This window comes from Botrytis byssoidea (genome assembly GCF_014898295.1).
Source record: "Botrytis byssoidea strain MUCL 94 chromosome Unknown BBYS_003, whole genome shotgun sequence".
Taxonomy (NCBI): domain Eukaryota; kingdom Fungi; phylum Ascomycota; class Leotiomycetes; order Helotiales; family Sclerotiniaceae; genus Botrytis; species Botrytis byssoidea.
The window spans coordinates 1480457-1492244 of NW_024065844.1; the positions used below are offsets into that span (position 1 = coordinate 1480457).

The following is an 11788-nucleotide window of genomic DNA, read 5'->3' on the forward strand; positions in this document are numbered from 1 at the left end:
TACTGTTTCTTAAGTGCACTTCCCTTCTCCTTCACCATTCTGGAATACATTGATCTCAACCTAATCAACTCTAGAATATTTACTTGATCCGTTAAAAGACGTTTTTTCATCGAGCTCCTTCTGGATTTTTATAAATCATCTTCATTGACTCGTCATCATAAATATCGTGTTTGAAAATGAGATCATTGGCGAACTTATATTTTGATACATTGGGGTCGTTGGCGGTAGAATAAGTCCGATGTGTATGAGGAGTTCTCGTAGTAAGAGCCATGAAAGGTCTATGGAAAGGTTGTCGGCTCCATTTTAGTAAAGAGCAAGGATGCGGGAGACGCATTTGAGATTAGGCTGACGACTAAATTGTGAGAAACTTGAAACTTATTTGTAGTGGAAGGGTCGATCTGGAGACCGAATCATCGATAACTAGTGTTGGAATAGTGATGATGTTTTGTTTGTACGGCTTCCGACTTCAAGGATAACTACCTGGGTACCTATTCGGGCCTGTGGCCTGATAATTAAGCCATAAATATGGTCTGTCATATTTGAATTCACACTTGCAGGACCGAGTATTGATAAACTTTTGTTAAATCATTATTGAATTTGTATATATATCCATCAGAACGCGTCTCCACAGCTCTCATAATGTATGAAGGAGTTTAGCCCCCCCCTGCCAAAGCATACTCTTCGACTTGAAGAATTCAGCGTGACAGGGGCAACTTCGCCAGTGGTAACATCAAACAGCTGATGGCATGATAGTAACTTCACGGAAATGGGCCTCCTAATTTGGCTGATGCTGCGTATTCCGTGACCACAATTGATGTATACTTAAATTTGATATCATTGCGGCCAACTCCAATCCGCCGGGCGCATGTTTGCGACCAAGTCGACATATATCATACATTCCTTCATTTCTGCCACCCTGCAAATACCCTACACCAATGTACCTCGTTTGTAATTATCGTTCATCTCATCCTTCTCCCTCGCTTTGTAAAGGACCTCTGGATGTCTATGCACACTCGGCATCATACCCAAACCAATAGACCTCCTAATTGACTTTGCAATCTTTCTCTGATTAACTGGTCTTAACCCTGTTTCCTTACTTCCTCTAATCCTTCCCATCGGTGTTACATATTCTGACATGATTGAGAAATTCTACAAAATCCATTAGTCCTACTCAAGCTTCTCTCGACATCGCCCTATCATTCTACTCTCACAATCCACGAAAGAAAAACTAACCTTGTAACTCCCCGTAGCTATAGGATCAAAAGCAACCACATCAAAAACATCCCTTGTAACCTTTCCCCTCTTTTTCCATTTCGCCATTTCTATTCCGCTCAAATCATGCGGCGCATACACATCTCCAGCTCTCCACCTTCTATGTATTTGTTTTGTCAGAGCTGATCTCGAAACATTGTCTTCGTATTCCTGAGCCGCAGTTTGCTGCACCCTAGAATTGGCTGCTAATGCCCTACGTCGCTCGTTGCCCTTCTCTTGAGCTTTGTTCACAAGAGACATCAGACTATCGTAACCTCTCATTTCTGAGGGAGGTGCATCAGATCTTGGAGGAAGTTCTGCGAGGAGAATTAGCAATTGGCTTCATGGTCGAAAGGCGGTTGAATTATAATTGACATACCAGCAGCCAAAATTCTACTGGTTGAAAATCGCATTCCGAGGAATGGCGATGAGACCGCATTGCGCGCGGCGTTTAAACATTGTAGTCGAGGAGGCATGATTGCTATACTTGAACGATTCAATATCAAAACCACTTGGTGTTGCTCGATACCAAAATCTTGAAGTCCAAAGCGGGCCGAAACCCCGCATCGGAGGTGGTTATTCCGATGACCCGCAAAAATTTATTTTGATATCTACAATGAATGATGATAGACATCAAATATTTGCGCCAGACATAACATCTTTCACATTTTTCAATTGAGCCCAATCTCACAAAATGGTTCGTAAACTTAAGCATCATGAGCAGAAGCTCCTCCGAAAAGTCGACTTCACGACCTACGCATCAGATAACAATCATCGAGATGCGGCTGTGATACGGAGATATGCGATTCAGAAACCTGGGGATTATCAAAAATACAATAGACTTTGCGGTGTAAGTTCATAGTTCCTAATCATAGGAACTACCAGAGACTAATATATACACATACATAGTCTCTCCGTCAACTCGCCCACAAACTCACACTCTTACCGCCCGACTCTCCAGTTCGTCTAAAGCATGAACAGCTCCTCCTCTCTAAACTTCACGATATGGGAATTCTTCCCTCCACCGCTTCCACTTCCAAACTTTCCTCCGTTGAATCGCATGTTACTGTTTCCGCATTCTGTCGAAGACGTTTACCAGTTGTAATGACAAGATTAAGAATGGCAGAGACAGTACAGGCTGCGAATAAGATTATTGAGCAAGGACACGTTAGAGTGGGCACGGAAACTATCACAGACACCGCATTTTTAGTTACGAGAAGCATGGAAGATTTCGTTACTTGGGTAGATGGTTCGAAGATTAAGAGGAATATCTTGAAATACAGAGAGAAATTAGACGATTTCGATTTGTTGTAGACGATTGGAGATGGAGGTTATGCATGGCTGGAGTCCTGGACGTGGGAAAATTTGCTTTGCTTGGAGTTCGGGGATTTATGGATTTATTTGAGATGGATACCTTGAGAAAATTCATGGATAAAATAAGATGTAAAGTATGATGAGAAACTAATGATTTCGATGGTCCCAAATTTCTGAAAATTGGGTGTGGGTTAGCTTGATTCTTAAAATCGTGCAAAGAGAGATGAAAGCAGGATCACAATGGGAAGTCTTAACGTTACAGAATATGGAGGATGAGTGGACTCATGCCTGGGTTTACATTAAATCACAGTATAACTAAGGCTATAAAAGAGCGTCTTCACTGGTTTCTCCAAATTTTTGAGTTGCGTTTTTGTTAAAGATAACTCATTTTTCACAACCCTGATTGACACTGTTCTGAGCACAATACTAGGTAGTTATCCTAGTTTCATGGTCAAGGCTCACCAAAAAGCAGTCTTCTGCTATCAGATACAATTGCAAGCACATTTCCGAGCATATATTTCTATTATCTGATGTCATTTCACAACTTCTGTCAATGCTTCTCACTTGCATGTATGAGGACACTTTTCTATTTACATTCCAGAGCCATAATAGCAAGTGTTATCTATCTATCATTACATTCGAAGCATTTAGCTTTTCTAGCATACGCTCAAACAAGAACAAGTCTTGAAAACACGTTCTTTCCCCATAAAGAAGTCATGAGTATTTGAAACTCTTGCGCTTGTTTGCTCTCATTACACTAAAGCTTGCCACAGTCCATGCGAACTGATCACTCAAATACATACGCACTGCGGATCTCCTATATTTGTTTTGATACAAGATTTCTAATCAAAAAAACCAGCACCACCACTTGCAAAACTGTGAATCCGATTCGCATTCATATGACGAAGCGAAGTTGGCATGTTATTCCCGAAAAATAAGTACACCATCTTCGGCACGGGCATTCAGTATCTGCCATCCAACATCCATAGTTGTGCTTGATGAAGATGCACTCATTGCAGAAGTTGTAGGCATACTCCCCAAAGCAGCATCGGAAATACCGCAATATGTCTTGGTAGGGTAAAAATTAGGTTCTTGAATATAAATCGTCTCGCCACAAAGAGTTTTCACAGAGACGAATTCGCCAGTCGTGAGAGCGCTAGCGGGGATCGTAGTACCTGCAATTGTGGTATTGCATATCGAAGATGTAGATGTGGATGTGGACATTTTTTCCGTGGTATCAAGTGTCCAAGAGGTGGGCATACCGTACCAGGTCTTTGTGGGATAGAAATTGGGCTCTTGGATGTAGACTGTTTCCTCGCAGAGAACTTCGACAGCAACATATTCGCCGGTTGTGAGGGCGCTAGCGGGGATGGTTACACCTGCGATAGCGGGGTCGCATGATGATGTTGTGGCGGTGATTCGTTGTTTGTCTTCGATGATGGGTGTTAGGATCAGTGTTGGTGTTGAATCTGCTGATGCTGATGCTGATGCAGATGCCTGAGTCTCGGTGGAAGGATCCTCAGAAGCAGAAGCAGAAGCAGAAGCAGAAGCAGAAGCAGAAGCAGAAGCAGAAGCAGAAGCAGAAGCAGAAGCAGAAGCAGAAGCAGAAGCAGAAGCAGAAGCAGAAGCAGAAGCAGAAGCAGAAGCAGAAGCAGAAGCCGACGCCGACGCCGGAGCATCAGTGGGAGAATCTCCAGATGCAGAAGCATCAATCTGCGTGCTTGCAGCAGGAAACCCAGAAGTAGCAAAACTATATGGTGTATTACCAAACGTGCTAGTCACAGCAATAGCTCCCGCTGCGAAAGTGCTGGAGCTGGAGCTGGAGCTGGAGCGTGTGGGTTCCGGCACGCCCCATTCTGTAGCGGGAAAATAGTTGGGTTCTTGGATGTAGACGGTTTGGCTTGAGATGATGACGATCCCGACCTGTTGGGTTGGGGTTAGTGGTGGTGTTTTTGCTGGAATGGCGGATTAGGTGGTTGTTTGAAGGGATTTGGGGCGAAGAACATTGCTGATATTGTGATATGATGATATGAAAAGTAAAAAGAGAAGATCAAATAATCATGATAGGAAGAACTTCCGCAACTTACGTGTTGACCCGTCGTCAAAGCAGAAGTCGCAATTGTAGTAAAGAGACCGAAAATACCTGAAATTCGCACTCCTGTAGCGTCATCTTCGCTGCGCTTGATGGGGTTTCCGGAAACAATGACGAAGAGAATGGATAGGATTGTTAGAAACTTGATTTTAGAGACGGGAACAAACATTTTGAAAGAGTGATGGGCGATTATGTGTTTGTGTTTGTGTGTTTTGCTTTATTTTGTTTGTAGGGTGTTGCTATGTGTGAAGAGGGTTGGACTGTGAGAAGGGGCAGAAAGGAGAAGAGAAGGAGGAGAGAAAGAGAGAAATAAGAAATGATCAAACTACCTGGGTACCAGAAAACATTAAAAAGACATACTGGACATTCATTGACTCCGCCACTTCCTTCCAATTTTCATTCCAATTTCTTTTCACATGTCCAATATTCCATAATTAGTGAATACTATGAATCCGAAATGAGAGGCTAAAAATCGGATCATGATACCCTCAAGAACGAAATCAACCCTCCGAAGCCCGAGAAGTGAATTATTAGTACCTAGGTAACAAGAATGTTTGTGATGCTATGTAGAAGTGTTTGGTCTGTGAAGTGTGTTGATGATGGTTTCTAGATAGAAAGCAAATCGTTGGAGCAAATAGTAAACATTTTCTAGGAAATAGGATCACACAGTAGATAGACAATCTCTGTTAACGTTTACTACCTTGTTGAATACCTCAATCCGACTCACCACCAAATCCAAAATGCAAAGAAAGTATTTAGTCCACACAAATACCACTCTAATAAGTGAAATACTCAGTATCAATATATACATACTACTCATTTATTCATTCATTCATCCATCCATCTCATCAGTATCCTCACTAGGTAGTTGATAGGTATGTAGTTACTATACAGTAAATATCAACCTACCCCTCATCCAATAAATAATCTACTTCACCATCCCCTCTACACATCACCAATCTCCATCTCCCTCTCCAATACCCAAACTACCCGAACTTCACCATCCCCAATCCCCAAACCAAACCAAACCAAGCTAATTTCGCATTCGGCTCGGGACATCTAATCTAATCATACCTATCCACAAGCCCATCGAGTAATTAAGTAATCAAACCCCTCATATACCAATCTTAGGTAGCTACTGTAAAATGTAACAAGAAGCGGGGAAACTTGTTTCCAAATGTTTATATATAGCTCCCCAATAACCCAGATATTCTCTCTTTCAAAAGTGTGCTTCTCTCTCAAATACTATTGATTTCGAAAACCTTTGGAGTTCTTCGTATTGTATTGTATCATAAGTATACATACATACAATTTGTTTGTACTTTTGAGTTTGAGAAAGTTTATTGTACTTCCGATATATTTGTACCATATCTCCATACATAACAAAGACTCAACTACATACAAAGTTGTAGAGATGGATGGTCAAGGAGATGGTTCGGCAAAGGGCAGTCCGGCGAAGGGTAGTCGCAGTATGTATACCTCCCATTACCCCTGTGAAACTTACCTGCTGTAGCAAAGTACTTACTCGACTAACATATACACAGACAGAGATTCAAGAAGATCTCAAAGAGATGCCACTGGGTACGTTGATTCTCTCAACTCTTCCCCCATCTCCCCATCTATTCCCCCTCTTCCCCACACCTAAACTAACAATCCCCCAGCGTACCCCTCCCTCTCTCCCCGCAACCCCCAACCCGTCAGAATCCACCAATCACAACTACAACAACCACGGCAAACACAGCCGCCACACCCAACACCACTCCAGCTCCACAACCTCGGCGCTCACACCAACACCCCATCCCACCACCAATCCACCCCCCCTTCCACCCCTACACCCCCCAACTCAACCCACCCGTCTCCACACCGGAAAGTCTCCCCAACAGAAGAAACTTCCCAACCCTCGCACCCCTCCCCATCGCCAACATCCACCAGCCGGGACAACCTTCCTACTCTCCGCACCAAGGAGTATTCGGTGGTGCATCGCTAGGAGCCGGACTAGGAGCTTCCCATGCGATTCCCGTCGGCGGCGCTGGTGACATGCAAGCCGGCACATCTTCCAACGCTGGACTTCCTAACTCTAAAGGAAGATATACTCTCAAGAAGCGAGAGTCTAACCCCAACCGACCGGCGACTGTTTCGAAGCCGTACATCGTCAGGCCGAAATCCAGATCCGGCGCCAAATCCTCCCGAGTTTCGAAATCCAAGAAACGCGCACAGTCCTCGGGCACAGCAACACCCGCTGCAGAGGATTTCGAAAGAAATATGGATACCGTGATGGAGACCCTAAGTAAATCCCTCTCATTCCTCTAATCATCTTTCGACATTTGCTGATACGATTGTGATATAGCTGGTGTGATGGTCGGTTTGAATAATATCGGACAGGTTATCCGTAATGTTCAAATTCAGGCGAGAGCGGCGGCTGCTGCTGCTGCTGGAAGAGGAGATCTTGTACATGGAGAGGAAGAAGACGAGGAGGAAGATGAGGAGGAAGAAGAAGAAGAAGAAAGTATGTTATCTGATTATACTACGATGATTGACTTTGCTAATATGTTCAAGACTGATTGACGTCCGATTCTTCCTGATCTTGACGTTGGTTGTCCTGAATTGTTGCCCTAATATAAGCCCAAGGGTTTGGTCACCAAGCAGAGACAATCAGAGATCTTCTACACATCCAACTATTCGATCATCTGTCAGAGGATGCTTTTTTCAAATAATGTACATACAAAACAGGTAAAACTTCACGTGTCCTCCTGTACCGATGAGATGAGGTCCAAGGATTGTTCATCCGGAGTTCTAAGGACTTCAGTGGCTCTAGCGCATTTTTGGGATGTATACTTTTCGGTATCTAGAGAAGTGCCATACATGGTTGGATACTACAGAGCTCTTCAAGGACGGGTTACTTGGAGTATTGGCGTCTGACTAGATACTTTTGTAGCCTCTTGAGGTACTTTCGGGATGGGAAGTTTTGGTTTTATGATAGAAATTACAATTGGTTCATTGAAGTCTTCTATTATCGTGTGAAACAGCAGTTGCTGAATGTGAAGATAGAAACAATGTGCCACTTGAATCATAACTTGCCTACAAAGACAATAATCAATACCATCGCTACTGTATAAAACGATACTTTCAAGTCTCTCAACTTCAAACAGCATTCTCGATTGAAAGAAATTCGGAATAATATGTAAGCAAGTTGATAGTCGATGGCAATCTAATAAACACACCATGGTACCATGATTCATTGTAGTCCGCCCAATATATGGTATTTTGATCAAATCGAGTTATTCACCTATTACCGCCACAATCCCCCAATTCCCAAAGTCCCCGAAGACACCCAAACACAACACTCGAAGACCTCATCTCTGAATACAGCTACCCGTGGACATTCGAAAATCAGCTAACAAGTCGCGAGAAATTACATATCATCTGCAGATAGCAAAAGGAAAATACTTCTACCACAGCCTCGAATTCTCTCCAACTTCTCAAGAACCTGGCGGATTTGCAGCGAACTTTCGTATTGTAGAAGGAGAAAACCAATAGAGTAGAATGTTTATGAAACCAGAAGCAAAAGAATATTACCCTTTGACTACAGTGCATTGTTTTCTTTCTCTCTCGATGTCATAATGGAAAGAAGATCATGAGTCACCAAGTATTGAATTGTCATTCACCATTCCTGGTCTAAAGAGCAATGAACTCGCGAAAGAATGATAAATTCCTTGTACAAGATAACGAGAGGACAGTAAACCTTTCGATCGACCCCCTAAAGAATTAAAATGAAAGATGTGAAGAAAATACCGACTACAGTTTATAAATGACATGCATGTATTCTCAACCTCAAAGATCGACATTGCAAAACTCCAGAAATAATCATCATGAATAATCCAAATAATGTAACCTCTGGCCTCTATTGCGAAATAGACAGATTCAGATGCTCAAAATGCGAGCATGACGACTACCGCCATAGATACAGATGTCAGAGACATTTGATTGGGGATGCTTATTGTAGAGAAGCGATACCCATGATCACACCTGATAGGAATGTGTTTTGTAGAGATTGCGCAGAAGAGTGAGTTTTGAGTTTGTTCACGTTTTCTAGATCATGACTAAGAGAGATTATCGGCAGTGACGATCTGGATATAAGTAACCAGGGTCGTATGTCACCGGAACTACCAGCAACTCGAGATGTACCTGTCAGCAGTAATATAACACAAGGAGGAAGAGCGGAAGTTCAGCCTGTGCCTACCAATGTTTTGCAATCACCGGGCCTTGCCGATCAACATATGGCACCAGGAGGGTGGAATGAGCCTGGAGGTGTTCAACTTTCGACTTTAAACCCACAATCCTCAGCTCATGTATCTCCAGACCAAGATCTCGCGATAACATCAGTAGCGTCTGAAAATGACCCCTCAGCACCGCAATCATCAGAAAATAGTAACACAACCACAGCACCACCACCAACACCACCACCAACACGAGCAGCAGAGCCAACACCGCCATCAACACCAGCACCGGAACCAACACCACCATCAACACCAGTACCAGGACCAGCACCAGGGCCATCACAGGAACCAGAGCCATCGCCAGCACCGGAACCATCACCGAAACCAAACCCATCACCAAACCCAAACCTATCACCAGAACCATCAGCAGCACCCTCACCCGCAACAAGACAACCCGAAATCTGGGCAACACTCCGCAGCTGGTGCTGTTGCACATCCACCCAATCCTCTACATAAAGAAACCTTCTGCAGCAAGAAAGAAATGGGCTTCAAGGAAATGAATAACACAAACACGATGATATTATTACCACAATGACAAATTGGACATCAGTAATCTTCTCACTGCTGTGGTATCATCTCGTTGTTTTGAGATTAGATATGAGCTGAAATTGATTGTTGCGCTGTGATATTTGATGTATGGATGTGAAATTGAGATTATGAATTTCGTGTTGAGGATGGGAAGTTGTTTGTTTGGTTCAATACGGAAATCGAGGCTCTACGTAAGCAAAAAAACAGGCGGAAATTGACTATGATTTGAAAGAACTTTATCAACTAGAATCCTATTTTAATATAATATTAAATAATAAAAACACTTTATATTGATACAAAGAAGATTCGAAATTTTGTTTGCTTTTTTTAAATCTCAGTATTTCATTTGAAATAAATTTATAATCTATTAAAAAAGTCCTTTGAAAAGGTACTCAATTTCCGCCTGTTTTTTCGCTTACGTAGAGCGAGGATTGATTTTGTGATGTGGATTTAGATTGTCACGTGTATTTGAATCGGTGAGGTGGTGATGACATTTAAAGATATCATATGATTATTGTTATGGAATACATAGTACTATTATAACATAGTGTAGAATATCTTGTTGACTTCATGAAGATAGAATTCAATGATAGTCATTTGCTAGGATGATCATCGTGTTTTATCTTGTATATAAATAGATGACTAATTATATAACATGTGCATCTTTGGGTGATCAGAATGCACTTGCATGCTATATATTATAGGGTGTAAAGTGATGTATTTTAACATAGATAGTAATATCAGACTATACCTCATACTTTTTGTGAGATACGTGAAGCATCATGTGCTTGAGAATAACAGAAGCCTGTCTGAACAATTCACTTGTACGAGAAGCAATTGAAGAAAAAGCAACAACGTTATCGCAGTTGGTGGCAGAGAAAGAATTTTGAGTGGGATCCGTTACATATCGATAGAGATTTGCATAAAAAGCTTTGCACTCCGGGAGAGTTATCGAAGAGAAAGAGTGTATCGACAAGCCCTGCACTCCTGAGAGTTATCAAAAAGAATATATCGACAAGCTCTGCACGGAGTAGCATCTCAACCTGACTGTAACGCGTGTAGGTAATCATATCGTACATCAAACATCTCCTTCCACGAGGCGAAGTGAAGGATGAGTGGAGACCGACTGAATTTCCTTTCGTAAGCAACACCATATCCAACCAATCACAGTTCGTCACGGTCCACAGCAACAAACACAGCCAGTGTTGAAAACCCAAAGATCCGAGGTGATCTCGAGGTTAAACCAGCCTTATATTCTTAAATTGATCGACTGCGTGAATAAAGTCAAAGAATTGGGCGCTGTCGATCGAAAAGCCTAATCGCCTTTCCTTGCATGGATTGCGTGCAGGCTGGACTCTGTGATCTGTGGTTTCTACTCGGTCGTTACTGATGGTCCCGTTTTTTGAAACCTGACCTGTGAATAAAGTTCATCTAGAATCATCATCGTGATATGAAGAGAGCACCTGAACGCCCATGACCATTTTGACCGCTGATGTGGCGGTTAAGGTATGACTACCTAGGTATCTGGTTGTATCTAACGGGGCGTCGTGGTGGTAAATGGATGCGAACACCCGCCGTTATCTCGTGGCGCAGTATTGTGCGTTTAATAAGTATTTGACCATCTCCCGAGATTATATGTCACTTCCCATGCGGCTCTGTTGAAGGTTGAGGTTTGGTAGATGATGTACTAAGCATCTAGCTTGTATTATCATTAGTATGTATACCCGAGCACAACCCGCGGGAACTACCAAAACTAGTTACACACCAAAATGACTGACCATTAGAAGTTTGGATGGAATTGTTTTGTTGTTTATTGTAAACCTTAATTTGTGAATGTTGAATGTAGAATGTAGAATGTAGAATGTAGAATGTCCCGAAGATACGAGTGCGTCATCGTCATTCATTCGCTTTGCGACGCCAAACTTTCCACGCTGCTGCATAAGTTGGTCATTTTTTTTACAAGGATACGCCCCTCCAGCTCTCAGGCCAGGGCGAATAGATAGAGGGTGCCTACCTAGATTATAATACCTACCTCTTATAATATGTGCGAAAATGTGAAGAATGGATGGGAACAAACATTCGAGAGGTTGGGGAAAATAAAGAGATTAAAGATATAAGTTAGTTAATAATGATATAAACGTAAATACAGGATAAGAACTGAGCTTCACACCAGAAGAAATGTGAGATCCGACCATCTATCTACCTACCCAACATCTCAACAATTATCATAAACTGTATCAGTCAAGTCTGGGAAAAGCTTGACAAGACAGACAATGATAAGTATCACAAGGCCCAAAATGCCTTTTCCTCAAATACTGACTGTACC

At 42.4% G+C, this 11788-nt stretch overlaps 5 protein-coding genes across 5 annotated transcripts; 3 read left to right on the forward strand and 2 right to left on the reverse strand.

Annotated features, from left to right (window-relative positions):
• Positions 1-576: 576 nt before the first annotated feature.
• On the reverse strand, positions 577-1727 carry EAE97_001878 (uncharacterized protein; the record flags this gene model as incomplete). Its single annotated transcript, XM_038872389.1, has 3 exons — positions 577-1149; positions 1234-1568; positions 1631-1727. 3 exons carry the CDS (start codon positions 1725-1727, stop codon positions 928-930), a joined length of 654 nt encoding a protein of 217 aa, XP_038736947.1. The 3' UTR covers positions 577-927.
• Positions 1728-1945: 218 nt separating this feature from the next.
• On the forward strand, positions 1946-2589 carry EAE97_001879 (uncharacterized protein; the record flags this gene model as incomplete). Its single annotated transcript, XM_038872390.1, has 2 exons — positions 1946-2101; positions 2161-2589. The coding sequence occupies 2 exons, from the start codon at positions 1946-1948 to the stop codon at positions 2563-2565; spliced, it is 561 nt and encodes a 186-aa protein (XP_038736948.1). The 3' UTR covers positions 2566-2589.
• An 897-nt stretch (positions 2590-3486) lies between these two features.
• EAE97_001880 (uncharacterized protein) lies at positions 3487-4826 on the reverse strand (the record flags this gene model as incomplete). Its single annotated transcript, XM_038872391.1, has 2 exons — positions 3487-4488; positions 4653-4826. 2 exons carry the CDS (start codon positions 4824-4826, stop codon positions 3487-3489), a joined length of 1176 nt encoding a protein of 391 aa, XP_038736949.1.
• A 1245-nt stretch (positions 4827-6071) lies between these two features.
• Positions 6072-7222, forward strand: EAE97_001881 (uncharacterized protein; the record flags this gene model as incomplete). The annotated part of the gene is made up of 4 exons (XM_038872392.1): positions 6072-6126; positions 6202-6238; positions 6319-6944; positions 7005-7222. The coding sequence occupies 4 exons, from the start codon at positions 6072-6074 to the stop codon at positions 7220-7222; spliced, it is 936 nt and encodes a 311-aa protein (XP_038736950.1).
• A 1304-nt stretch (positions 7223-8526) lies between these two features.
• EAE97_001882 (uncharacterized protein) lies at positions 8527-9390 on the forward strand (the record flags this gene model as incomplete). Its single annotated transcript, XM_038872393.1, has 2 exons — positions 8527-8720; positions 8763-9390. 2 exons carry the CDS (start codon positions 8527-8529, stop codon positions 9388-9390), a joined length of 822 nt encoding a protein of 273 aa, XP_038736951.1.
• Between the last annotated feature and the right edge of the window lie 2398 nt (positions 9391-11788).